This window comes from Silene latifolia, chromosome 6 (genome assembly GCF_048544455.1).
Source record: "Silene latifolia isolate original U9 population chromosome 6, ASM4854445v1, whole genome shotgun sequence".
Lineage (NCBI taxonomy): Eukaryota > Viridiplantae > Streptophyta > Magnoliopsida > Caryophyllales > Caryophyllaceae > Silene > Silene latifolia.
The window spans coordinates 854,806-880,506 of record NC_133531.1 but is presented as its reverse complement, the minus strand read 5'-3'; the positions used below and the strand labels follow the sequence as shown (position 1 = coordinate 880,506).

Below are 25,701 nucleotides of genomic sequence, written 5' to 3'. Positions count from 1 at the left end.
GTAATTGGCCCCCTTGTTGTCATATTCCATTTTGGGGTGTCTCATCAATTTGATTCATTTGTCATTTAATAATTAACCCCCTCATTTTTTCTTGGTCTTTGAGGATAATAACAATTAACTTGAACCGTGGAAGTACCATTTAAAAATGGCCACATATGACCATAATAATGATCACATAACTACATAAGGACTGTCTAAGCCTTCAGACGGAATAGACAGTTGGAAGTGAGACCTACTAAATGAACATTATGAATTCTCCAATTGGACTAAATATGCCTTGGATAACCCAAAGGGCCCCTGCCGCGTAGTAAGGCTAATATCCCGGGATTTTTACTTCCATTCCATAAATAGCGTCACACCCCAATACTCAACACTCAACACTCAACACTCAACAGTCTAACCCTACAAGGCTACAAATACCAACAGAGAAAATGTCACAGAAAACCCCAATTACTGTGTGGCCAGCAATAGGAATTGATCTGGGAACAACGTACTCATGCGTCGGGGTTTGGCAGCATGACCGTGTCGAAATCATCACTAATGATCAGGGTAACAGAACCACTCCATCTTGGGTCGCCTTTACTCAAACTCAGCGTCTCGTTGGCGACGCTGCTAAAAACCAGGCCGCTGTCAATCCTTCTAATACCATCTTTGGTTTGTCTAATACACCCTTCAACTACTGTATTTTTTTTTTATTTCATGTTAATTCTCCCCTCCGTACTAATTATTTGTTTACCTTGAATTAAAATACTCCTTCCTACTTCCTAGTCCTGATAACCTTCCCTATGGGTCGTGGCACAAGATTTAAGGGTTTGATTTAAATAAGCAAAAAATAATGTTGTGGGGTGAGATAATTGGAGAGATGGAAGTTATTGTGGGGTATTGTTGTGAGATGAGTGATTAAAATAAGCAAAAAATATTTAGTTTATCCCATGCTTTGTATATAAACTAAATATGGAAGATAATATATACAATGGCAAACATTATCTAGTGGAGGCGTGGAGCAAGGCGTGGAGCAAACATTATTTAGTGGGCTTGATTTGTGGGATTTGCTTGTTGTGAGCAACGGCTATTACCCCCGTAAGTTGGAGTGTGGATAGTTGACACACCCAACATCCCTAATATCCTAATAAAATGTCAATTAGTTCCTCATCAGTTTTATTTCCAATTAAATTCATAACTAGAACCATAAAAGAAATGGCGGGTAGTTGGGTTTATTTTACACCTAGATGCTCCTTTAGGTCGAGATAATTTTTTCAAACAAATCTTCTGTAGTACTCCGTATTAGTTTAAGGAAAAATTCTTGTGTCCTCCAGGAGGATCGTCCTCCTTACACCTATAGGCAATCCATCAAATGGTATATTATAAAGGTTTGGGTGTAAGGAGTACGGTCCTCGCAGTGGGCACAAGAATTTTTTCTAATTTAAGGTTCATTCACCTTAATCACTGCTACTTTGATCCCAAATTATGAATTTGTTTATCTTGGCCGTATATTTGATGTGATCATTGTATTTTGTACTTGTACAATTTTTAGAGAGGATCATAGTTCAAATGCATAATCAACAAATTTCTCATTGTATATTAACATGTATTTTATTGAAATTAATGGTCAAAATAAACACCCAGACGGGACAACAAAATTGGATGGAGGTAGTATCATAGACAAACTTCTTTTTCTGATTCTCCATTGTCCGGTTTGATGTGTGATAGATGCAAAGAGGCTTGTAGGCAGAAGGTTTAATGATGAGACAGTACAGAACGACCTAAAGATGTGGCCATTTAAGGTTATCGGGGGCCCTGGTGATGATGCAGAAGACGAGAAACCAGTGATAGTAGTCTCCTACAAAGATGAAGAGAAGAATTTTACTCCTGAGGAGATATCATCTATGATCCTTGTGAAGATGAAAGAGATAGCAGAAGCTTATCTTGGTTCAACTGTAAAGAATGCTGTCATTACTGTTCCGGCTTACTTTAATGATTCTCAACGTCAGGCTACTAAAGATGCCGGAATGATTGCTGGACTAAATGTTATGAGAATCATCAACGAGCCAACAGCAGCCGCCATTGCATATGGAATAGACAAGAAGATCACTGCAACCGATGCTAAAAAGAATGTGTTGGTGTTTGATCTTGGCGGTGGGACATTTGATGTGTCCTTGGTTTGTGTAGAGAAGAACGTGTTTGAAGTTAAAGCTGTAAGTGGTGACACTCACTTGGGTGGCGGGGATTTTGACAATAATTTGGTGAGTTACTTTGTCGAGAACTTCGAAAAGAAGCACAATATAGATGTTAGCGGGAATCATAGAGTTCTTGGGAGGTTAAGAGCGGCTTCTGAAAGAGTTAAAAGAACCCTTTCGTCCGCTTATGAGACTACAATTGAAATTGATTGCCTTTTTGAAGGCATTGATTTTATGGCCACTATAACTCGTGCCAGGTTTGAGATAATCAACATGGATCTGTTTAAGAAATGCATTGATCCTGTTGATCAATGCTTGAAGGATGCCAAGATGGAAAAGAGTGATGTTCACGATGTCGTTCTAGTAGGTGGATCAACTCGGATTCCGAAGATTCAACAGTTGTTGCAGGACTTCTTTGGTGGGAAGGAATTGTGTAGAAGTATCAACCCTGATGAAGCTGTTGCTCATGGAGCTGCTGTACAGGCTGCCCTCTTGACTGGTGGTGTTGATCAAAAGGATATTGTGCTTGTTGATGTTACTCCATTATCTCTTGGTATCAAACTTTATGGTGGGAACATGAATGTCATTGTTCCCCGTAACACAACTATTCCAACAAGGAAGGTGGACAGGGTATCTACTGCTTTAGACAGTCAGACTAGTGCGTCATTTCAAGTATATGAAGGCGAGAGACTGGTAGCCAAAGATAACAACTTTTTGGGCAAATTTGCTCTGTCCGGCATTCCTCCTGCACCACAAGGTGTCCCACAGTTAGATGCCTGCTTTGATATCGATGCAGATGGTATACTTAAAGTGTCTGCAGAAGATGTCAAAACGGGAAACAAGAACCAGATCACAATTACAAATCAGAGCAGGTTATCAAAGGAGGAGGTTGAAAGGCTGACCAAAGATGCTGAGAAATTCAGGGTTGAAGATGAGCGATATTTGAAGAAGGTAATGGCCCAGAATGCTTTGGAAAACTATTTAAAAAAGATGTTTGACGCGTTAACGGAACATGGACAGAAGCTTTCAAGGAAAGATCAATGTAAGATTCAGGATGCAATTAAGAAGACTATTCAATGGCTTGATTGGAATTTTCAGCTGAAAGAAGCTTCAAAATTCGAAGAGAAATTAAAAGAGCTGCAAGAATTTTTTGTGCCAATCCTCGATCAGGCTACTCAGTCAAGTGCTGCTAAACCTCAGAAAAGGGTGGTGAGAAGACGGTTCAAATGGCGTATTTAGCATAAGTGTTCAGTGTTCCAAATCGTCCTAAAGTTGTAGCGTGAAGGTAATGTCGGAAGTGTTTGAACCTCTAGTTTTCTGAAGTTTCTAGGTTTGTGGAATGATAAAAGTCCCTGAATGCAGTTTTGAATCTGCTCCATGTAAGGTTACAAGTTAGCTTTTATTGGTCTGTAGGTCTTGCTTAAGACGGTCTTAAGATATCTTACATTTTAACATTATTTTGAATCGATTGTGACTATCGTCTCTACTTAAGACAGATTTAAACAAGAGTTTGTATTTATTGGTTGGTTGCACGTTACAAAAATTCTGTGTCAAGTCATTTTACTGCCTGAGTTAACCAGGCCAACGGATCATTCGGATTTGGTGTGTGTCAAGTCATTTTAGGCCATGTTATTTCTGGTTTGTAAAAAATTCGGGTTAGATAGGATCATTTTGGATCCAAGTAATTTTCGAGCCTATTATATCGAGATATTTGGGGATGATAGTGAATGTGCAACACAATAAACATTTGAATCAAGTCATATTAGGCCGGATCAAGCATTACCACGAACCTAGCCATAAGTCCATAACCCACCACCCTCGTGATAATAACGGTGAAGGTTTAAAGTTCTCCAAATTACAAGCGCTCCTTAACCATAGCTTTGTAGCAGAAAAGGATTCTCTCCATTACTTCTTGGTCCATTTTCCTTCACAAGAATTATTCTATTATATATTTCACTCACTCCGGAGCATTGACAAGTAATGGACCTCCATTTCTTTTTGAGAAATGGAGAGGATCCTTACTACTTTGTAGCTAACCATCAATTTTTCACCACATGTGTATATGCTTTAAATACTCCCTCCGTCCCAATTCGGGGTGATAACGAGCCGAATCGAGCACGAACTTGGCCTTGCTCGACTTGTGCTCAAGAAGCAAAACACGAGCTCGAGCCGATCTCAAGCTTGAAAAAATTGAGCTCATTACCAAACTTGCGAGCTTAAACCCTAGCTCACTCAACTCGAGCCTATATATAATTATTTAATTTTTTTTCTTTTAATATTTTCAATAGCAAGATTGAAAAGTTATATACAAAATATTAGGTAAATCAATGAGTATATTTGATATAGTGATATTTTATCTAATTACACAAGTTTGAGCCAGTACATGAGCTTTTCAAGCCAAGCCAACATTAACTCCGCTTCGCTCGTTAACTTCTCGAGCTGAGTCTGAACTCGAGCCAAGCTTTGACCGAATCGAACTCGAGCTGCTAGCGAGTTGTCTCGACTCTCGTCTCATTTCACCCCTAATCCCAATCATATTTGATATAGTGATATTTTATCTAATTACACAAGTTTGAGCCAGTACACGAGCTTTTCAAGCCAAGCCAACATTAACTCCGCTTCGCTCGTTAACTTCTCGAAATGAGTCTGAACTCGAAAATGCTTTTTCACCGAATCGAACTCGAACAAGCAATGAGTTGTCTCGACTCTCGTCTCATTTCACCCCTAATCCCAATCATATTCACCATTATCATAAGTTAACTTTCCCAAAAAAATTCTTCAACTACAGAAATACAGATGTATCGATACAAAATTTGAGATCTTTGTATCATAAATATTTCATTCGTCTCAATCAATTGATTCGGCGATACAAGGATGAATGCTAGTAAAATCAATGATGGTGGTAATCTCTTAACAATCTGAAATATTTCATTTACTCTTATATAAACCCTAGATTGCTTTATATCTTCAATTCCCAGAAATTCATCATCATGTTTCCTTCTAATCATTAATTCTAATGCTACCCATTTTAGGTTTTCACTTTAATTTCATTATTAATCATATTAATTAGATTCCCAATTCCTCCTGATTATGATGCTAACCCTAACCCACCTCCCAATTGATTTAATTACTGATATATTATCAAGATTACCTGCAAAAACACTGTTATGCTTGAAGATTGTTTGCAAATCATGGTATAATTTAATTAGTGATGATTACTTTGTTAATTATCATTTAGAAAATTCTCTTGCAACCAAAACCAATCTTCATTATGTTGTCACAATTCCTAGGCTTTATTTGCAAGAATATGATCATCTTCCGGAACCCCGTAAACAAACTTGTCCTGTCCATTATTCAGCTGATTTCGACTCGTTAGGTAATCTGCGTGAGCTTAGTCACCCTTTTAAGGATTGTAATACAGGGACCCGAGTTTACGGGTCATGTCGTGGATTGCTTTTGCTTCATATTAATGATGGTCTATTGCTGCTGTATGACCCGACGACTCAAACCTACAATGTGCTCCCTTGTTTACAAGTATACCAGCCTGCCAGGACGTATGGTCATTTCGATTATGGGTTCGGTTATGAGAGTGTATCTCGGGACTACAAATGTGTGAGGATTATGCAGTACTTGTTTCAAGAGATAGGGTATCTCATGTGCGAGGTGATGGTTTATAGCTTGAGAACTAATTGTTGGAAACGGGTACCTGATGTTCCTTGCTATTTCAGGTCATGTCCTTGTAGTATTGGGATTTTGGTAGATGAAATGTTACATTGGGTTGGAACCAATGCTGATAATGCGTATGAGTTTGTTGTTGCGTTTGATTTAAAGGATGAAACATTTAGTTGTCTACCTCTGCCTTTCCATTTCGAGCCATTTGTTGGCCTGTATGTTGGAATGCTAGATGGTGGCTTGTGTCTTTTTTCTAACTGTTATCCTCACTGTGACCTTTGGGTCATGAAGGAGTATGGTGTGGCGGGATCTTGGACAAAGATGTTTACTTTCGATACACTTGACTGTCTTTCTTTAGAGAGGCCTATTAATTACTCAACGCACAGGAAGAGGTTGCTTGTGAGAATGTGCCTTTTCAAGCTTGCTTACGTCAATTTACAAACAATGGAGTACACAAATTTGAAGCTCGCTGATTGGGATCAAGGTCTGAATGCCCATGTTTATGTAGAAAATCTTCTTATGTTGGACTATGCTGAGTTTGCTGATGATGTTCATCTTCGAAAGAAACTTGGAAAAAGGAAGAACAAAAGGAGGAGGCGGAGGAGAAGAAAGAACAAGAGTTGAAACTCATGTAACCTTCTTTCATTTGTCAATTGCTTTTGTTTCTGTCAGGTATGTCATATTTATATTTTTCGCTTCACGCTATTATGTACTCCGTACTCTGTAACTGTTTCTATTACCTGTTGTATTAGCCTATTTTTTTTGGTTCGGGCTTGAACTATGGGAATAGGTAAATAAATCACCGAGAAGGAGTGTAATCAAAAGGTAAACAAATGAATGAAAGACCCAAAAGAGGAATAGGTAAATAAATCACCGAGAAGGAGGGAGTAATAAATAGATCGTATTCTTTAAATTCATTATATTTCATACATTAACTTCAAACATTTGTAGTATGAAATCTTTATATTCATTTTATTTCATTCATTAACTTCAAAAGTTTGTCCTATCTACTCTTTAAATTCATTTTATTTCATACCCTAACTTCAAAATTTTCTACACCTAACATTGATCGGGTTAGAATATTCTCCTTTTCTTTTCTCCATTTGCTATCATATACTCGATACCTATTTCCTGTAATCGTTCGATCGTTTCAAAATAAAATGGTGAGATCTAAACTGTCGTAATTCAACCTAGATTTCTTGATCAAAATCACGGGATTCAAATTTTCCAAATAATTGATTCGGCGAGGCAAGGATGAACGCGAGTAAAATCAATGATGGGGGTAATCTCTTGACAATCTAAAATGTTTCATTTACTCTCATAAACCCTAGATTGCATTTTAACTTCAATTCCCGAAAATTCATCATATGGTTCCTTCGAATCATTAATTTTCATGCTTCCCATATTAGTTTTTTACTTTAATTTCATAATTAATCATATGAATTTGATTCCCAATTCATGATTATGATGACCCGTCTTCCAATTGAATTGATTACTAAAATATTGTTAAGATTGCCTGCAAAAACTGTGGTATGCTTGAAGATTGTTTGCAAATCGTGGTGTAATTTAATTAGTGATGATTATTTTGTTAATCGTCATTTAGAAAAATCTCTCGCAACCAAAACCAATCTTCATTATGTTGTCACAATTCCAAGGTCTTATATGCAAGAATATGATCATCTTCCTGAACCCCATATGGAAACTTGTCCTGTCCATTATTCGGCCGATTTCGACTCGTTTGGTAATCTGCGTGAGCTTAGTCATCCTTTCAAGGATTGTAAAACTGGGACGCGGGTTTTTGGATCATGTCGTGGCTTGCTTTTGCTCGTTAGAGAGGGCCATTCGCTGATGATGTATAACCCGACTACTCAAACATACAATGTGCTTCCTAGTCTACGAGTATACCGAGCTCCCAGGACGTTTGGTCGCTTCAGTTATGGATTCGGTTATGATTATGCAACTCGGGACTTCAAATGTGTGAGAATTAAGCAGCGGTTCTCCAAAGGAATAGGGTATCTCATGTGTGAAGTTATGGTTTATAGCCTGAGAACTAATTCTTGGAAAATGGTACCTGATTTTCCTTGCTATTCCCTGCTATGTGATTTGAGTGTTGGCGTTTTGGTACATGAAACGCTCCATTGGCTTGGAACCAGTAATGACAAGTTGAACGGGTTTATTGTTGCGTTTAATTTAAGGGATGAAACGTTTAGTTATCTGCCATTGCCAAATTTCAATTTCAACACATTTAGAGGCTTGTATGTGGGAATGGTAGATGGTAGCTTGTGTCTTCTAGCTAACTGGCTTTTTCGCTGTAACATATGGGTCATGAAGGAGTATGGTGTGGCAGAATCTTGGACGAGAATGTTTAATCTGAATAAACGTCACTGTCCTGCTGTGGAGAGGCCTATCAGTTATTCAATGGACAAGAAGAGAGTGCTTGTAAAATTGGCCCTTGACAAGCTTGCTCACCTTGATTTAGAAACTAAGAAGCTCACAGGTTTGAGGTTAGCTGATTGTGACAAAATTGTGGATGCCCATGTTTACGTAGAAAATCTCCTTGTGTTGGAATATTCTCAATTTGTCGATCATGTTCATTGTTGAAAGAAACATGAAAAAGAGAGAATAAAGGAGGAGAGGAAAGACCGAGATTTAATATCACGAGTTGGATGTTTGGAACTGATTTTGACTTGCTTCTTCCTATCTCCTGTTTGATTATGCAAATTCATTTTTGATGAAAACTACTCTTTAGTTTATTATGGATTACAACAATATCAACACGGTGCCTAGAGGGCCCCTGTCTGTAGGGGTGGGGTAAGATGCACGTAACCTTCTCCTGTTTAATTATGATGATGAAGCAGAATTGAAATAAACAGATCCATTTCTCCAAAGCATGTGAAGAGTAATAGGTTTTCTTTGATATGTGTTCTTAGCATCCACCGATCATCTGATCAATATCAAGATTTATAGTCGATCTTTTTTATGCTTATTTGCCTAGGTTTCGGTTCGATATTTGCCTGTCCTTATGTGAAGAATACAGTTTTTATATTTTTTTTTGCCAAGTGGTTTTTATATTATTACATGTACTCTTTTTATTATTTTTACTATATCATTTTTATTTTCAAAATGTAAAATGTTCTTTCAATAACTTACAGATTGAAAGTTTCTCATATTACCTAGGGTGTGTCCTTTGGAACCGTGACCTTGGAGATAAATATAAATACAAATTCCAAAGTTGAAATGAACTTTATGCATGCAATTTAATTACTCCCATGTTTCCATGTAAACTCTAATTGGACTAAATGTGCTTTGGAAACCCCAAAGAGCACCTGTCTCCTAGTATCCTGGGATTTTATTTTCAGCTAATTTCTTTTTATTTAATGTACTGTATACGGAGACTCTATAAATTGCGCCATACTGTTCTCTGCACTAACCACTAGCCAGTAGCCATCACTCTTCAACCTTACCAATACCAATAGAGAGAATGTCGCAGAAAGGAGAGACAGTGGGGCCAGCAATAGGAATCGATCTTGGAACGACCTACTCGTGTGTTGGGGTTTGGCAGCATGACCATGTCGAGATCATTACTAACGACCAGGGTAACAGGACCACTCCATCTTGGGTCGCCTTTACTCAAACTCAGCGTCTCGTCGGCGACGCTGCTAAAAACCAGGCCGTTGTGAATCCTTCTAATACCATCTTTGGTTTGTCTCTCAATTCTCGTATTCTCATACCCTTAAACTACTGTTATTTTAGTAGAATGTTTGAAGTTAACATACTCCCTCGGTCTTGTCATTATTTGTTTACCTCTGATTAAATACCTCTCACGAAGATTAAAAAGAAGGTAAACAAATGAGTGAGACGAATGAAGTAACTTTGCATTGTCCATGCTGTTAGTTGAATGTGAGTTTTTGTGGAATGTTTGTAAATGCTACTTGTAATTAGTTGACTGCTGCATCTTCCTAAATAAGTTTTATTTCCACATAACTTCATAACTAAACAATAAAAGAAAATAGTGGTTATTATTTTACAACTGGATGCTCCTGTAGGCCGAGTTAATTTTTTCAAACAAATCTTCTGCAGTATTAGTTTAGATGTGTGTAAAGCTAATTTCTCTTTGTATCTTTACTTGTATTAATTAAAATTAATGACCAAAATTGACATGTTAGATGAGACGATAAATTTGGATGGAGGTATGTTAAGCAATTTTCTTTAAATTTGGATGGAGGTATGTTAAGCAATTTTCTATCTCTGATGCTTCATTATCCGGTTTTGATGTGTGACAGATGCAAAGAGGCTTGTAGGCAGAAGGTTTAATGATGAGATAGTGCAGAAGGACCTAAAGATGTGGCCATTTAAGGTTATTGGAGGCCCTAGTGATGACGCGGAAGACAAAAAACCAGTGATAGTAGTCTCCTACAAAGATGAAGAGAAGAATTTTTCTCCCGAGGAGATATCATCTATGATACTTGTGAAGATGAAAGAGATAGCAGAAGCTTATACTGGTTCAACTGTAAAGAATGCCGTCATTACTGTTCCTGCTTACTTTAATGATTCTCAACGTCAGGCCACTAAAGACGCTGGAATGATTGCTGGACTAAACGTTATGAGAATCATTAATGAGCCAACAGCCGCCGCCATTGCATATGGAATAGATAAGAAGATCACTGCCACTGATGCAAAAAAGAATGTGTTGGTGTTTGATCTTGGCGGTGGGACATTTGATGTGTCCTTAGTTTGTGTAGAAAAGAACCTGTTTGAAGTTAAAGCAGTAAGTGGTGATACTCACTTAGGTGGAGGGGATTTTGACAATAATTTGGTGATCTACTTCGTTGAGGACTTCAAAAAGAAGCACAATGTGGATATTAGCGAGAATCCTAGAGTTCTTGGGAGGTTACGAGCGGCTTCTGAAAGAGTTAAAAGAACCCTTTCATCTGCTCATGAGACTACAATTGAAATTGATTGCCTTTTTGAGGGCATTGATTTTACGGCCACTATAACTCGTGCCAGGTTTGAGATAATCAACATGGATCTGTTTAAGAAGTGCATTGATCCTGTTGATCAATGCTTGAAGGATGCCAAGATGGAAAAGAGTGATGTTCACGATGTCGTTCTAGTGGGTGGATCAACTCGGATTCCGAAGATTCAACAGCTGTTGGAGGACTTCTTTGATGGGAAGGAGCTGTGTAGAAGTATTAACCCAGATGAAGCTGTTGCCCATGGAGCTGCTGTACATGCTGCTCTCTTGACGGGTGTTGTTGATCAGAATGATATTGTTCTAGTTGATGTTGCTCCTTTATCTCTCGGTATCGAATCTTATAGTGGCGAGATGATTGTCATTGTTCCTCGTAACACTACTGTTCCAACAAGGAAGGTGGGCAGGGGAACTACTGCTTTAGACAACCAGACTGGTGTGTCATTTCCTGTATATGAAGGCGAGAGACTTATCGCCACAGAAAACAACTTTTTGGGCAAATTTGTTCTGTTAGGTATTCCTCCTTCACCAAAAGGTGTTCCACAGGTTGATGTCTGGTTTGATATTGATGCAGACGGTATACTTACTGTGTCTGCAGAAGATGTCGATACTGGAAATAAGAATCAGATCAGAATTACAAATCATAGCAGGTTATCAAAGGAGGAGGTTGAAAGGCTGACCAAAGAAGCTGAACAATTTAGGGCTGAGGATGAGCGATATTTGAGGAAGGTGATGGCCCAGAATGCTTTAGAAAACTATTTAAAGAGCATGCTGGAGTCGTTAACGGAACATGGAGGGAAGCTTCAAAGGGAAGATAAATTTAAGATTGAGGAAGCAATTAAGAAGACTATTGAATGGCTTGATTGGAATTTTCAGCTCAAGGAAGCTATAATATTTGAACGGAAGCTAAAAGAGCTGCAACACTTTTGTGTGCCAATCCTCGATCGGGCTACCCGGCCAGAAGCTGCTATACCTCAGAGAAGTGTTTTAACCTCTACCATTCTTAAGTTTCTAGGTTTGTGGAGTTTTTCAACTCCCTGAATGCAGTTTTGAATCTGCTGTATGTTAGGTTCCAAATTTCTTAAGTGTCTGCAGACTGCAGTTACACCCCAAGTTGTATTCCATTTTAATGCCCCGACTTTCACCAACCATTGAGGTTCACTGCGGTGTATTTATTACTATGAAGTACTATATATTCACTGTTTTACACCAATCGTGTTAGAAGACCATTGTAGAACAACGACCATTGTAGAACAACCCTGAGTTTTGGCGGAGTTCTTATCGTCAGCAATAATGTGCTGTACCCATTTTATGTTTGAGCGTTTGATGTTGCTGTAAGGTGGAGAGCTGCAATGATAGTTTGTCGGTTGTTTGGCAAGGGCAGATTTCTGTTGGAGCATCAGGGTTTTGGGATATCGAAAAGTTTTTTTTAAACTTTTATAGGTTGGGATATTGCCGATTTTATGCTATATTAGCAGTAAAAATCATCTACTCCGTATATGTTAGAATAATTATCCTCTGTCGTATAAGCTTTACGTCTCTTAGAAGGCATGCTTCAAAGGTGTGGAAGAATTTGTTTTTTCAAAGGTATGAAATATGATGTCTTGCGCTTCTTTGGGTTTTGTTGTAGGTACTTCTCTGAAGCTGTACCGTTTAAGACGAGTAAAGACGAGATTATGGGGGCTCTTTGGTCTACTGATGAAGTATATCACAGCCAAGAAGATGAATCTCCGAGACTCTTCATTGGGTTTTGTTGTAGGTATTTCTCCGAAGCTTCATCAATCAAGACAAACAAAGATGGATGTCTTCCTTTGGCCAACCTTGCTCGTCTATCGAAGAGTGTAAATGATGTTTTTGAAGTCCCAAGTCTGTGGCCTGCCTACCGTCGTATGCCACCAACACATTATTGCCAGCCGATGCTTTTACTTTGTTGTTTTAGATTATGTTATTAGTAGTATTTTCGTGTTTTATGCTGTTGTTTATAGGTATGGTTTAGTGAGCCGTACCACCACAATGTAAAACCCTTTCTTTACCGTTGCCCAAAAAAAAAAAAAAAAAAAAAAAAAAAAAAAAAAAAAAGGAAATATGATGTCTTGTGAAATGATTTTGAATGACGACTATGACTAAACTAATTTAGGATAAGAAATAAGCCAAAAAATGCTTTCCAGTGATGCCGAGATTGCAGTCGCGGTCGATCATGCATGTTCAGGGATTTACCTGTTGCACACACGTGATACGACTGATAGAGAAGATTGATTTCATGGAGTATTTACTAGTTGTGTACTTGCGTTTCTAATTCACATCAACCCACCTCTAACCGTTGGTGTTAAACTTGTTCTAAACTAAAAATTACACTAAATTAAACTGAACAGAAACTTGAATTGGGGTGTGAGCGTTTTTAAGTTAAGACGGTTTTAGATACGAATTGCTTTTAAATAGAACTCAACGAATTTTTTCCCAAGAACCGCGGATAAGTCTATTATGCGGACATTCGTGAAGCCAACAAGGTTGCTGACTTCATAGCTTCTATTGAACATTTATGTCCAACTCTTTCGAGATGGTTTGATAGCCGGTGGTTTCAACTTACCTCATTCATTCAAAAGAATAAGATAGGTTGGTCCTACCCTAAAAAATCAATCTAGTTTTATGCGGAAGTTTTACACCGTATTAGTTTAAAATAAAAACAAACTAGTAAAAGCGTTTACAAAAGGTTCACTTCACCCATATTCTCGTGTAACACGGCCTTGAGAAATCATCGTCCCGTAATATTGGGGATGATAGCAATTAACAAGTAACAACTCAATTTGAACAAATATTCTGATTTGAGGTGCTAAAGCCTCAATGTCTCAATGTAGATCAATATTCATGGTGTTCAACATTTTCCCAACAATGGATTCCACGATTTGGGGGTAATATCTTGTCAATCTAATATGTTTCACTTACTCTTTTAAACCCTAGATTGCATTTTTATCTTCAATTCTCAGAAATTCATTCATGTTTCCTTCGAATCATTAATTCTCGTGCTACCCATTTTAGGGGTTCACTTTAATTTCATTATTAATCATATTACTTAGATTCCCAATTCGTGATTATTGTGATGATGATAACCCACCTCCCAATTGATTTAATTACTGATATATTATCAAGATTACCTGCAAAAACACTGTTATGCTTGAAGATTGTTTGCAAATCATGGTATAATTTGATTAGTGATGATTACTTTGTTAATTATCATTTAGAAAAATCTCTTGCAACCAAAACCAATCTTCATTATGTTGTCACAATTCCCAGGCTTTATTTGCAAGAAGAAGAAGAAGAAGAAGAAGAAGACTGTACTCCCTTCTTTTATGATTTATAACTTCAATTTTAATTGCTATAAATAGACTATCTTGGTTACGGATTCCAATTTTCTATGATTATGATGATTTTTTTTTTCTTTTTTTGGAATTAACTATTTGGTACTCGTAACTTTTATTCACAGAACCAATCACACAACCACGGATTTAGAACTGGTGTTTACATCCAAGTCCAGTTTAGCAAAATTTCATCCTGAGAGTGGGAGTGAGAGTGATAAACTCAAAAAAATAGAGGCAATGAAGGATTCCCAATTCTATGGCTTGATGTTCCCCGAGCCGAATACAAAACAAGCTAACATGAGTTTGTTTCGGGCTTTATGGGAAAATTATGATAAGAAAACAAATTCATTTTCGATTGGGAATGATCGTATGGTTCTTTGTGCCCATGAAGCTGCATATTTAGTTAAAAATAGCGGCATTTTACTTGAAACTCAAAATGGGGGAGAAACTCTGAAGATACCTAAGTCAAGTGAAAGGAAAAGAAAAAGAAAAAGAAAAACGAACTTTTATGATCGCCTATGTGAAACTTATGGGGTAGAGAAAAAGACAAGGAATGCGTTGCCTAAAGGATTAATCGAGCGCGTGCTGCAAAATATGGAAGTTAAAGATGAAGAATCAAAGAAGATTTTCAAAGACTGATGGGTTCTACTTCGTAAATTTTATTTTTGTCCCTCCCAAAGATAACCAAGCAAGAAAAACTTTTTTTCGCTTTATGAACATCTATGAAGAAATAAATTGGGGACAGTTCATTTTTAATCAAATACCAACTGTTATGGAAGGGATTGAAAACTCAGTTGAGGAAAAATACAAGCAGCTAAAGGAGAAAAAATACAAGCAGCTAAAGAGGAAAAAATACAAGCAGCTAAAGGAGGGAGGGGAGGCAATATTTTATGTGCCTGTGAAGTTCTTTTGCCAACTATTGCAAGCATGGTTCACAGGCACATAAAGTATCGCCTCCCCTCCCTCCTTTAGCTGCTTGTATTTTTTCCCCTTTAGCTGCTTGTATTTTTTCTCCTTTAGCTGCTTGTATTTTTCCTCAATTGAGTTTTCAATCCCTTCCATAACAGTTGGTATTTGATTAACAAATCGAATCGTGCCCAATTTATTTCTTCATAGATGTTCATAAAGCGAAAAAAAGTTTTTCTTGCTTGGTTATCTTTGGGAGGGACAAAAATAAAATTTACGAAGTAGAACCCCATCAGTCTTTGAAAATCTTCTTTTGATTCTTCATCTTTAACTTCCATATTTTGCAGCACGCGCTCGATTAATCCTTTAGGCAACACATTCCTTGTCTTTTTCTCTACCCCATAAGTTTCACATAGGCGATCATAAAAGTTCGTTTTTCTTTTTCTTTTTCTTTTCCTTTCACTTGACTTAGGTATCTTCAGAGTTTCTCCCCCATTTTGAGTTTCAAGTAAAATGCCGCTATTTTTAACTAAATATGCAGCTTCATGGGCACAAAGAACCATACGATCATTCCCAATCGAAAATGAATTTGTTTTCTTATCATAATTTTCCCATAAAGCCCGAAACAAACTCATGTTAGCTTGTTTTGTATTCGGCTCGGGGAACATCAAGCCATAGAATTGGGAATCCTTCATTGCCTCTATTTTTTTGAGTTTATCACTCTCACTCCCACTCTCAGGATGAAATTTTGCTAAACTGGACTTGGATGTAAACACCAGTTCTAAATCCGTGGTTGTGTGATTGGTTCTGTGAATAAAAGTTACGAGTACCAAATAGTTAATTCCAAAAAAAGAAAAAAAAAATCATCATAATCATAGAAAATTGGAATCCGTAACCAAGATAGTCTATTTATAGCAATTAAAATTGAAGTTATAAATCGTACAGTTACTGACCTCTCCTCCTCCTCCTGGAGTACAGTTACTACAATCCGTAACCTGTCAGTTATTCTTTAGACAAGAAGAGATTGCTTGTAAAAATGGCCCTTTTCAAGCTTGCTTACCATGATTTAGAAACAAAGGAGCACACAGATTTGAGGTTTGCTGATTGGGACACCTGTCTGAATGCCCATGTCTACGTAGAAAATCTTCTCATGTTGGACTATACTGAATTTGCTGATGATATTCATATTCAAAAGAAACGTGGAAAGGAGGAAGAATTGGAGGAGGAGGAGAAAGAAGAAGAATTGAAGCTTATATAACCTTCTTTCACCTGTCTGCTGCTTTCGTTTCTGAAAGGTATGTCACATTGTACTTTTTTGGTGCATGCTATTACCACTACGTGTTAGTATTAGCCTTGTACGTATTAGTTTTTGCTAGAGCTTGAAGTATAGGAAATGGTTGAGTGATGGTAGCAAAACAAGGTTGTGACACCGAAATGCGTTTTGTTTCAACGGTGTTGAAGACCCGCACGACTTCATTTTACTGCCGTTAGTGGCGATATTGAAAACATTTTTACTACTAGTTGGATGCTCGGAGCTGTTTTTGACCTGATTCTTCCTATCCTCTGTTGTTTAGTTATGACCATGGATCATAACATTAGGGAACCTCGTTTGGTTAGTTTTAATTTCGGATATCCTTCACGCTTAGTTTCAAGGGATTTGGCTATAAGGAGTCGGTGTTGGATGCTTTATGATTTATAGAGACGTATGAGCTCCGAAGCATGTGAAGAATAAGATATGTTCATAGTATTTAATTATTAATCGATTAGTTGATCAATATCAAGATTTAAAGTAAATGTTTTTCAGACTTATTTGGCCAGGTTTCAGTTCCATACCCGACTTTTCTTAGCCTAATGCTACCATGTCCAGGAAGTCAGGAACTACGAAATGTTCTCCTCAAGAGTCAAGACACTAAAGTGGAACTTAACCACGGTGTAAATCAACCTCTTAACTTTTCACTTTTGGCAAATTAGCCACATAAGTTGTCAAAAACTTGCAATTAAGCACAAATCAAATTTTCTATACATTTTTTTTTACTAAAAATTACTCCCTCCCATTCAAAGCAAAGGTAACACTTGCTTTATCACACTTGCCGAACACGTTTTGCAACGTATATCTTTAGTTACATATTATTAAAAAAAAAATTGGTTTGGATGAGAGGGAGTATATGTTTAATTCCAGAAAGTATTGTACATTAGAATATTCTCATTGTAACTTTACTAAAAAAATCTCATGGGAATATTTGATCACCAAAAATAATAAGGGTTAAAAAAAAATATTTGCACATGCTTTCCATTAATTAGGAATCTTAGGATTTATATTTGATAAATAATTTTGATTTCAAATAATGGTAAAATATTTAATTGAGTAAATTTCTTTCTTAAAAATAAGATACGTAGTTAATTTCACATTAACTGGATTGGATTGCTATATTTCTCGAAAAAAATGTTCAAAATTCCCCAAACAATCTAAAATGTTTCACTTTACTCTCATAAACCCTAGATTGCATTTTATCTTCAATTCCCAAAATTTCATTATCATGGTTCCTGCTAATCTCTGATTTTCCTGTTACCCTTTTAAGGATTTCACTTAATTTCAGTGATAATCATATTAACTAGATCCCCAATTCATGTTTATGATGACCCAACTTCCAATTGATTTAATTACTGATATACTGTCAAGATTACCTGCAAAATGTGTGGTATGCTTAAAGATTGTTTGCAAATCATGGTGTAATTTAATTAGTGATGATTACTTTGTTAATTGTCATTTAGAAAAATCTCTTGCAACCAAAACCAATCTCCACTATGTTGTCACAACTCCTAGGTTTTATATGCAAGAATATGATAATCTTCCAGAACCCCGTAAGAAAACTTGTAATGTCCATTATTCGGCTGATTTCGACTCGTTAGGTAATCTGCGTGAGCTTAGTCATCCTTTCAAGGATTGTAGAACAGGAACACAGGTTTTTGGATCATGTCGCGGCTTGCTTTTGCTTTGCGTTACTAAGCATCAATTGCTGTTGTATAACCCGACTACTCAAACATATAATGTGCTTCCTAGTTTACGAGTATACCAAGCTGCCGAGACGTTTGGTCACTTCTGTTATGGTTTCGGTTATGATAATGCAACACGGGACTTCAAATGTGTGAGAATTATGCAACGATTGTTTAAAGAAATAGGGTATCTCTTGTGTGAAGTTATGCTTTATAGCCAGAAAACTAATTGTTGGAAAAGGGTACCTGATTTTCCTTGTTATTCCTTGCCATGTGATCGGGGTGTTGGCGTTTTTGTACATGAAACACTCCATTGGGTCGGTACCAATAGCAATGATGTGTACGAGTTTATTGTTGCATTTAATTTAAGGGATGAAGCGTTTAGTTGTCTGCCATTGCCAAATTTCCATTTCAAGACATGTAGAGGCCTGCATGTGGGAACGGTAGATGGTATCTTATGTCTTCTAACTAACTGTTCTTTTCATTGCCATGTGTGGGTGATGAAGGAGTATGGTGTGGCGAAACCTTGGACTAGGATGTTTAAAATCAATACACGTGACTGCCTTTTCGCGGAGAGGCCTATCAGTTATTCAATGGACATGAAGCGAGTGCTTGTAAAAGTGGCCTGTGGCAAGCTTGCCTACCTTGATTTAAAAACAAAGAAGCTCACAGTTTTGAGGTTAGCTGATTGTGACAGAGTTCTGAATGCGCATGTTTACATAGAAAATCTTCTCGTGTTGAACTATTCTCAATTTGTCGATGGCGTTCATTCTTGAAACAAACATGGGAGGAAGAGGAGGAGAAGAAAGAACAAGAATTGAAGCTTATGTTTCTGTCAGGTATGTCACATTGTCGATTTTGATCCATACTGTTATGTACTCTGTAACCGTCTCCATTACCTGTTAATCTTAACCTTGTAGAAGTATTATTTTTTGCTAGAGCTTGAAGCATATGAAAGGGTTGAATCATGGTATCAAATCAAGCCTTTGACACCAAAATGCGTTTTGTTTTGTAAAGGTGTTGAGGAACCCAGCCACTATATTTAACTGCAGTTAGTGACGGTATTAACCACGTATAACGAGATTCGCTGTGTTAGTCGTCTATACCACTACCACCAAGACCAAGATCTAATATCACAAGTTAGATGTTTGGAACTGTTTTTGATTCGCTTCTCTCTATCCTCTGTTTGGTTGTGGGATCTAATTTAGAATTTTAGATGAAAAACTACTCTAGGTTTATCTTGGATTACAACAATATCTTCACAATGCCTTGAGGGCTCCCGTCTGTTTTACGATACGAGCTCCAAAGCATGGGAAGATTAAATATGTGATAAGTAAAAAGGTCTAAACTATTTGTCTATGTAACTGGTTTTCTTTTTTATGTTCATAGTATGTACCAATCATTCGACCAATATCATGATTTATTGTAGATCTTTTTCATGCATATTTGCCGAGGTTTCAGTTCCTGTCTTATGGCTAATGCTAGTATGCTACCATGTCCTGAAACTATGGAATGTTCTCCTTCTCACGACACTAAAGTGAAAGTTTTTCTTTATTACTGCGTATCTACTAGTACAGTGTATCTGAAGATTTGAACACATTACTACTAGGTTGCACTGAAAATATTTTCCTATTATTTGGAACCAAAGAGGTCTTTAGCCTAGTGGTTAAGAATAGAGGTATCGTGACAGTAGGTCACAGGTTCGAATCACCTCCCTCATATATTGTACTAGCATTTGCTTGCAAAAGACGATTACCAGTCAAACTATAAATGCCTTTAGATTCGTATAGAATTTATGTTACCTCTCCATAGCCAACAATCTAAGTTACTCCCTCCTTTTTTTCATGTTATTCACATTTTTCGAAATTCGTCAAAATGCGAAGAATATAATGGAAGGAGAAGGTAGTAACTACTTGCCATTTTGATGTGTATCATTTGCATGCGAAACGTGATCATCAATCAAGAATGTCTTCAAATGGCTGTAGAATTCCTTTGGTCTCTCCATGCTGAAACCATGTCCAGCGTTCTCTATGATCGCTAGAACAGCATTGTCTCCTATGTGACTGCAAACCAGTGATCAATTTCAGAAAGAAAAAAAAAACTTTAATTAGCATCTAATTCAGTACTTCAGTAATAACACTTCTTTTTTATGCTTGTTTAGTTACCTAAAAAGGTTTGCTATGCCCGGAATGTTATATTTTCTGTGATTTTACATTTCAACTGAATTGGAAAAATCTGTTTGGTTGTATCTAGGAAATTTCACAGGAAATGAAATTTCGCAAAAATCCCTAGGAAGTTCTAGTTCACGAGTTCCCGGGACAAATCCGTAGCTGTACACTTCTATCTGAAGTCAGTAGCACGGAAAACTTACTTTTTCAATCTGTAGCCGAACTCTAGAGGAAATATCTGATCCTGATCTCCCCAAATTATCAATGTTGGCTACACCAAAAGTTTTTTTAACAATTAACCTACCAAATAGAAAGCATAATTTCCAAGTATTTAGTATAAACAGAAGGGTTGTAAACTTGTACCTGTGTGATCTTTGGAATTTCATCCAATTTCCTGTCTCTCGGAATCGCCCTGATCAACTCTCTTTTCTCTTGCAGGTACTCTCTACACATTACCTGCACATTATGCAGCAACCACATTCGTATCAAGCCATATAGGATTGGATCTTTGAGAATTACTACATCTGGCAAAATCGACTTGGTCCCTACTTCACAAAGACCGACTTGAACCGGAAAAGAGAGGGATGAAGAATCAAAGAAATAGTTTACTGACATGGATGAAGTCATTGAGAAGACAGGAAGGCACAATCTTTGGCGGCTTAACAAGCGTAAAATTGAGGAGCTCCTTAAGCTTCTCAGGCGTCTGAGGCAACAAAATATCAGCGGCGGATTCCAAATCCGGCACATTAAACCTCCCTTCAGTTATATCCTTCTCCTCCATACATACTGCAGAACAACATATCACCACTTTTTCCACCACATTTTGGAGTTGGGCTTGGGCCGCTATGGAGTACGCCACAAAACCGCCGTAGCTCAGTCCAACAACACTGAGCCTAGCATTCACCGAGAGTTCCTCCATGAGTCTTATAATACACTGGGCCTGGAACGCATCAGTGCGGTCTGGTTTAGTCGTGTAAGACTCCCCGAAGAAGACCAGGTCCGGTACATAGACGTTAAAGTAAGGTGTCATTCGCCCTACAACATCAGACCACTGCCACAAGGCATTGTTTCCGAACCCATGGATTAGTAGCAAGTTTGGCTTGGATTGTTGGGGTTGTTTCGGCACCCAGCAGTGCATCACCGTGCCATCACCCAAGTCTGTTGTCGTGGATCGGAGACCCGAGTTCTTGAAGGATATTCTGAAGCACCATTCTTTTAAGGATGTGAAGCTAACACAACATGACATTGGGGTTTCGGAATATCGGAAAATTAAATATTATTTTCAATAATACTCCAATGTCATGTTGTACAAGCTTCATATCCCTAAAATTATGGAGTTTTAAAGGTGTGGACGTAAAAGAACAAAGGTTAGGACGTATGGTGTAAAAGTGATTTGGAATGATGACTAAGGATAAAAGTATAGAACAATGTGGAAAATGACACTTTTTTTTTTCATTGAATATGACTACGTGCTATAAGATTATTAGAAAAGTGGAAAAATACTTTTTGATCACTCGATAAGGTTGTCTTTGTCGAAATAAATTGGGGTCCGATCACAAGACGCATGTACGTCTTAGATGCGGTATGGGGATAATGTATAATGGTAATGTGGAAAGTTTTAGATTATTTCGACTTGTAAGGCTTATTTTAAGACCCATGAATAATGTACGTATTTGCTTTGATTTAGTTATGTTTTTTGTTTCATGTTTGACTAATTAAGAGTTATATTGTCTTAATAATACTTCTACCAGTCCGTCTTGCTTCAGACCGTCTTATAGACGCAATAAGATCTCTCACAAGTGAGAAGCACATGGGTGATGGGACACCCCCATGTGCTTTCCCACTCACACCCTAAATGGATTTTTTGTGAGAGAGAATGGTATCCGTCTGACAATTTCAGACGGATATAGCGGTCTGAAATAAAAATTTGTGTACTTCTATAATAACAAAGCATGTTATTTAATAAATCATAGCTCTATTTTTTAATTTTATTATTAATCAGGTACATACCTCATCCCGCCTCTAGGCTCTAAGCTTGGAACCCATCCCATTTTGAGTACTATCTTTCGTAAGTTTACGAACTAAACTAATTGATAAGATATACGGAATTTTATTAGAATCTTTCCCAATGCCAAATTGCCAATAGAGTTGCACAAAATCTCATTATAGACAGCACATATCCGTCTATAACTAAAGACGGGTCAAATACAATACCACATTTCTAATAGGACAAGCAATAAGTGGTATGGTGGGGACAAAAAATGTCACAACTTTCAAGCTATTTGACCCGTCTTTAACTATAAACGGATATATCCGTCTATAGCAAGACTAACTGAAACCGATTGCAAATAACCCGACTTGAATTTCTTTTTAACCGAACTAGGTAAACTTCCAAACATGTAATTGGTTTCCTATTTTGCATAGACAACGAGGTTTCCTATTCTTATTATGGTAATCTGTATCTCTATTTAATAATCATAATCATAATCATAATTTCTATACATTGACCATATTAAAAAAAATTCAAAAGAAAACATGGGTATCCTCCCTAAAAATCCAATGCTAATTCCTCTCCAAATCATAATTTTTCTTTCCATAATTTCTCCATTGTTTTCCCAAGAAATTGACCCGGATACAATGTCCTTTATCCAAACAAACTGTAACGAAACCCGAAACGGAGGTACTTGTGAGTCCATATTCACTCAGAACTTACCCGACCCGGAAGCTGATCCACTAACTTTGAATATGGTGGCTATTGACACAACCTTGAATGTTATAGACAATGACATAAGTTACTTTCAAAGTGAAAAAGAGAAGATGAAGGATGTTTTCGACGACAAAGCGAAAAACAAGAGTTATGCTGCATTGAAGATTGGAGCTGTTCTTTTTTTTTTTTTTTTTTTTTTTGATTAGGTAAGAAAACATTGAAGATTGGAGTTGAAGAATTTAAAGAAATATGATAAAATGGTAAATTGTGAAAATATGGTAAAAAAAATACGAGTATTAATGAGTTTGATTTGGTAGAGGATTTAAGTTTGATGCAAATCTTATCTTTATTAATTCAGAAGACAATGCTGAATGGAGAATGCGCCACGTCATTTGCACAACTTTTTTTTTTTTTTGGAAATTCAGGTTATGGTGGGTCCCGTTGGTGGACAAAGAATTTATTTCTTCAAATCGTCTGCCAATACAACCATGCGACAATTTCCGTCTTAAAAAAAATTTATGAAATAATTACATACAATCGGGAAAAATGAAATTAATTGCATATAATCGGAATGAATTAAAAATCGGAATAAATAAAATAAATTACATATAATCGGAATGAATTACATAATTAATAATAAAATTACATAATTAATAATAAAATTACATAATTACGAAAATAAATTACATTTAATTACGGGAATGAATTACATATAAAGAGAATATATAATAGAAATTAGTGAAATTAATTATTACAACAATGCGAATAAATTAAATAACTTAAATAACTTTTAAGAGTACGATGTTGTTGAGTGCTTAGTGAGAGATCTATGTGCCGAATATGGTGAAACTCTTACTGATGTTAATCCGTCTGTAACTGGAAATGAACATTCACCCGGTAGTTGTGGTTTTAGCGCATCCTATTTACGTGGAGAATGTTCATTTCCAGTTAGATCACTGATACAGAACTAGTATTAGATAATTACAATAGGAATGTAAAAATAAAATATTCATCAAAAAAAATTCATACCGTCCTAAATACAAACCCGTGCAATTTTGCACGGGTTTAAAACTAGTTATTGTTGAAAAGAACAAAATTGTTGGTTTATTTATTGAATTTGTGGTTAGTTCGGGTAAAAAAACTTGTAAAGGTTATCGACATCGTAGCAGAACAGACAGTAAATTATTATAGTTTTTTGCAATATTTTTTTGATGGTTAAATTTTGTAACTTGTTAATAGAAAGTTCAAATATTACAATTATATCTAATGTTTTTTCGAAGCCTATTCTGTCTAATGTTTTTTTACCGGGAATTATTGTGGTTTTTTACAATATCTTTTTTCTTTTTAGAAAAATTAACATGAATAATCAGAACTATGGCTGACTACCTTCTCGTATATTCAAGCTAATTTTTAATAGACAATAAATCCAACTATCAGATCTTTTTCTCAAAACACTCGTAGGTTATTTAAAAACACTCAATTGTATTAAATGGCTGACAAAAGAATATGAGAGGATAATGTTTTGAAAAGAGTAAATTAACTATGGTGCTGTTTGGTCAAGCTTAAAAAGTGCTTTTGTAATTGAAAAAGTAGTAGCTTGACCAAACATGGTAAATTAGAGAGTTTTAAAAATGCTTTTAAGAAGTCAAAAACTGATTATTCACCCCCAAAAAGAGAAGTAGATATTTACTACTTCTACTTTTTATATAAAGAACCAAATAAGCAAACAAAAGTTGTATTAAAGTAGATAGGTCAAACATATAAATTTTGTGAGAAACCGTTTTTACAAAAGTATGGCCAAACAACTAAAACTTTTCCGAAAAGTAACTTGTGAATAAACTTATTTTAAAAAGGAAAAGTCATTTTTCATAAGCAATGTCAAACAACACCTATATTCTACACATTTTCTATTTTGAGAAAACAAAGTTAATACTTGAGATTTTTCTAAGTTAAAATGTACTTCGTAGTACAAGTAGTATTTTACTTTTTTTTACTCATATTCAAGTATAGGGATAAACCCGGAAAAATTCGGTCAAGATCGGTCCAGACAGAATTGCCCCGTTCGATCCACATTTTTGGTCCGGGCCAAAATAACTAAACTTGCTTAACTCAAATATAATATGGCCATATGGGATTTGAGGTATCAAAAAATTCTCTTGATAATTACGAGTAAAACCCTAGCTTGCATTTTTTCGATTCCAGAAATTCATCACGATTGTTCCATTAATTTCTGATTTTCCTGGTACCCATTTCATGTTTTCACTTTAATTTCATTATTTATCATATTAATTAGATTCTCAATTCATTATACTGATGATGATGCAAACCCTAACCCAGCTCCCAATTGATTTAATTACTGATATATTATCAAGATTACCTGCAAAAACACTGTGTCGCTTGATGATTGTTTGCAAATCTTGGTATAATTTAATTAGTGATAAATACTTTGTTAATTATCATATAGAAAGATCTCTTGTTACTAAAACCAATCTTCAGTATATTGTCACACCTCCTATGCGTATTATGCAAGGTCATCACGATGAACCCAATTACCCTATCTTTTATTCGGCCGATTTCGACTCTTTAGATAACCCAGTTTTACTCCGTCACCCTTTAAAGGATTTCAAAACCCCGATGTGGGTTATCGCATCATGTCGTGGCTTGATTTTGCTTAGCGTTGATGATAGCCGTTTGCTGTTGTATAACCCAACTACTCAAACCTTCAATCTTTCCATATTCAGCTTATTAA

General features: G+C 36.5%; 6 protein-coding genes across 10 annotated transcripts; 5 read left to right on the top strand and 1 right to left on the bottom strand.

The window, feature by feature from the left end:
- Positions 1-431: 431 nt before the first annotated feature.
- Positions 432-3,696, top strand: LOC141586507 (heat shock 70 kDa protein 18-like). Its single transcript, XM_074407757.1, has 2 exons — positions 432-654; positions 1,711-3,696. Exons 1-2 carry the CDS (start codon positions 432-434, stop codon positions 3,414-3,416), a joined length of 1,929 nt encoding a protein of 642 aa, XP_074263858.1. The 3' UTR covers positions 3,417-3,696.
- Positions 3,697-5,267: 1,571 nt separating this feature from the next.
- LOC141585869 (F-box protein CPR1-like) lies at positions 5,268-6,613 on the top strand. The gene has a single exon (XM_074406935.1). The coding sequence runs from the start codon at positions 5,268-5,270 to the stop codon at positions 6,471-6,473; it is 1,206 nt and encodes a 401-aa protein (XP_074263036.1). The 3' UTR covers positions 6,474-6,613.
- LOC141585865 (heat shock 70 kDa protein 18-like) lies at positions 6,423-12,390 on the top strand. Of its 5 annotated transcripts, XM_074406928.1 has the most exons (4): positions 6,427-6,521; positions 9,340-9,550; positions 10,133-11,906; positions 12,181-12,390. In XM_074406928.1, exon 3 carries the CDS (start codon positions 10,192-10,194, stop codon positions 11,860-11,862), a length of 1,671 nt encoding a protein of 556 aa, XP_074263029.1. In that variant the 5' UTR covers positions 6,427-6,521; positions 9,340-9,550; positions 10,133-10,191; the 3' UTR covers positions 11,863-11,906; positions 12,181-12,390. The 5 variants fall into 5 exon arrangements, with proteins under 5 accessions (XP_074263030.1, XP_074263028.1, XP_074263029.1 ...); XM_074406929.1 differs by lacking the exon at positions 9,340-9,550 and having other exon boundaries at positions 6,423-6,521; XM_074406926.1 differs by lacking the exon at positions 12,181-12,390 and having other exon boundaries at positions 10,133-12,030.
- Positions 7,512-8,450, top strand: LOC141586504 (F-box protein CPR1-like). The gene has a single exon (XM_074407754.1). The coding sequence runs from the start codon at positions 7,512-7,514 to the stop codon at positions 8,448-8,450; it is 939 nt and encodes a 312-aa protein (XP_074263855.1).
- A 3,994-nt stretch (positions 12,391-16,384) lies between the features above and the next one.
- LOC141585870 (F-box protein CPR1-like) lies at positions 16,385-20,865 on the top strand. The gene is made up of 2 exons (XM_074406936.1): positions 16,385-18,916; positions 20,684-20,865. The coding sequence occupies exon 1, from the start codon at positions 17,711-17,713 to the stop codon at positions 18,851-18,853; it is 1,143 nt and encodes a 380-aa protein (XP_074263037.1). The 5' UTR covers positions 16,385-17,710; the 3' UTR covers positions 18,854-18,916; positions 20,684-20,865.
- LOC141585871 (uncharacterized) lies at positions 19,611-21,716 on the bottom strand. Its single transcript, XM_074406937.1, has 4 exons — positions 20,859-21,716; positions 20,609-20,701; positions 20,449-20,516; positions 19,611-20,140 (listed from the first exon to the last, which is right to left on the bottom strand). The coding sequence occupies exons 1-4, from the start codon at positions 21,489-21,491 to the stop codon at positions 19,987-19,989; spliced, it is 948 nt and encodes a 315-aa protein (XP_074263038.1). The 5' UTR covers positions 21,492-21,716; the 3' UTR covers positions 19,611-19,986.
- Positions 21,717-25,701: the final 3,985 nt, after the last annotated feature.